Genomic DNA, 2,041 nt, shown 5'->3' on the forward strand with positions numbered 1-2,041 from the left:
CATCTCGCCCCCAGCACCTTAGGTCCCGCTCCCGCACACTGCCCCACCATTCCCAACCATGAGGACCATCCCCAGAGTAAGGGGCGTGGCTAACAGGCTGAGAGCACCGCGCGTGTCCCCTCCCCCAGCACGCTCCCGGGTTACCTTTTACCACGTCACACTCCATAACGCATCCACGGCGCTCGAAGAGGCTGCGCAATTGCTGACTTGTGCATGCAGCCGATACATTGCCCACGAAAATCTTCCAAGTGTTCAGGGGCCTCGGGTGCGACATCTCCACCACGAGCGCGCGACCTGGGCACAGCTTGTGGCCATGCAGGGCCTCCATGGCGCACACCGCGCCAGCATTCTCGCGCATGTGCACGAAGGCAAACTGTTTCATGACGGCACAGCTCATGACCGTGCCATAGGGCGCGAAGAGGGCTGCCAACTCCTCCGGTGTCGTATCTGCCCCATCGACATTGCCCACAAAAATCTTCATTTTGCCGCCGCAACCGCCTTCTCAGAGAGACAGGACCTCTCCTACAGCGACAGGCAAAACGTCCAAAGGACCCGCAGTCCTCCACAGGAATGGCTGGCGACTGAGAACACGGTAGGAAAGGCAGAGAGGCACGCAACCAACCGCCACCTTCGGGGGGAAGGGAAAGAAGGGCCGGGGACCGTGAAGGGAGCTCAGGCTATGTCTGCCGAGGCCTAGTCAGAAGAGCTGCCTCGGGCCGGGGTGTGGCGTGCCGGCAGGGCCCCAAGGAAAACTTTGTTCTCTAGGGAAGTTCGGGCTCCTACGTTGGAGCTGCCTCAGCCAAACCCCAGGTATTGTTGTGGCAGCCTCAGTGTCTGCAGTAAGGCAGTGCCCAGAGGGAGAGACCAGATGAACCCCTTTTAGTCTGGGTTCGCCCCCCCCCCCGACTGAAAGGCACCTACCTCCTCTGTAAAAGCCAGTAACTCGGTCTTTGCGAGCACTTGATGTGGGGAACTTAGGCTCTGGAGGATTTTGCAGACAATGAATCCTGAGCGTCTGTCTCAACCTTACGGAATTTCGAGAATTAATGGTGGTGCCCGCTTATTGTATGCATGGAGTTTATCACAATATGATGTTCCATAAAATAGAAGAGTGGTAATCCTGAGGAAGCCAAAAGTTGGATCTTAAAAAAAAATACGAGGAAGAGGCCAGGAGGGGTGGGCACTCTTTTAATCCCGGCACCCAGAAACAAACACAGGAGGAATCTGTTCGAGGCCAGCCTGGCCTACACAGTGAGATCCAGGATAGCAAGGGATATATAGAGACCCTGTCTTTCAAAGAACAAAAACTTAAGAGAGGGAGGGCTGCTCACTCGTTAAGAGAGCTTGCTGCTTTTCCAGAAAACTTGAATTCAATTCCCAGCACTTACATGGGAGCTTTCAACCAACTAATTCTATTTCCAAGGGAACTGGCCATTGCATGTATGTGGTACACAGAGAAACAAGCAAAACACCCATACACATAAAATAACTTTACATTTTTGGTTGTGAGCCTAGCCTTTAACGGCTGAACCAGAGGTGGTGGCGCACACCTTTAATCCCATCATTTGGGAGGCAGAGTCAGGCGGATTTCTGAGTTCGAGGCCAGCTTGGTCTACAGAGTGAGTTCCAGGACAGTCAAGGATACACAGAGAAACCCTGTCTTGAAGAAAAAAAAAAAGTTGAAGGTTATCCCAAACTGCCTGGGATACATGAGACCGTATGTCAAATAAACAAATAACCTTGGGGAGGGGTCTCTTGAGTCTTGGCGGGTTTCTTTTAATGTTTTGTGTGTATGAATGTTTGCCTGTATGTAGTCATATACCACGTGCATGCAGTGCCTGTGGAAGCCAGAAGAGTGCATGAGATCCTGGTGTTTCTGAGCTGCTATGTGTATGCTGGAACTCAAACATGTGTCCTCTGGAAACTGTTCCTCTACTCTTAACTGTTGGGCCATCTCTCTATCCCTTTATGGTTTTCTTGTTCATGTGAGCTCCCCTTTCCTTTAAGGAGAGCATTTTACAAGTAAGAGGAATCAGCTCCA

The 2,041-nt window shown here is 52.0% G+C and overlaps 2 protein-coding genes across 4 annotated transcripts in view; both read right to left on the reverse strand.

The window, feature by feature from the left end:
• LOC116103346 (RNA-binding protein 4) overlaps positions 1-481 on the reverse strand; it is a 71,448-nt gene extending 70,967 nt beyond the window's left edge. For all 3 annotated transcript variants that reach the window (XM_031389223.1, XM_031389222.1, XM_031389217.1), the window contains exon 1: positions 145-481. In XM_031389223.1, coding sequence (XP_031245083.1) covers positions 145-481 — 337 coding nt within the window. The remainder of the gene's footprint in view (positions 1-144) is intronic.
• Positions 1-2,041, reverse strand: part of LOC116103350 (RNA-binding protein 14-like) — a 47,552-nt gene that overhangs the window by 32,046 nt on the left and 13,465 nt on the right. The gene's annotated exons all lie outside the window — the stretch shown is intronic.

The sequence above is a fragment of the Mastomys coucha genome, unplaced genomic scaffold (assembly GCF_008632895.1).
Source record: "Mastomys coucha isolate ucsf_1 unplaced genomic scaffold, UCSF_Mcou_1 pScaffold21, whole genome shotgun sequence".
Taxonomy (NCBI): domain Eukaryota; kingdom Metazoa; phylum Chordata; class Mammalia; order Rodentia; family Muridae; genus Mastomys; species Mastomys coucha.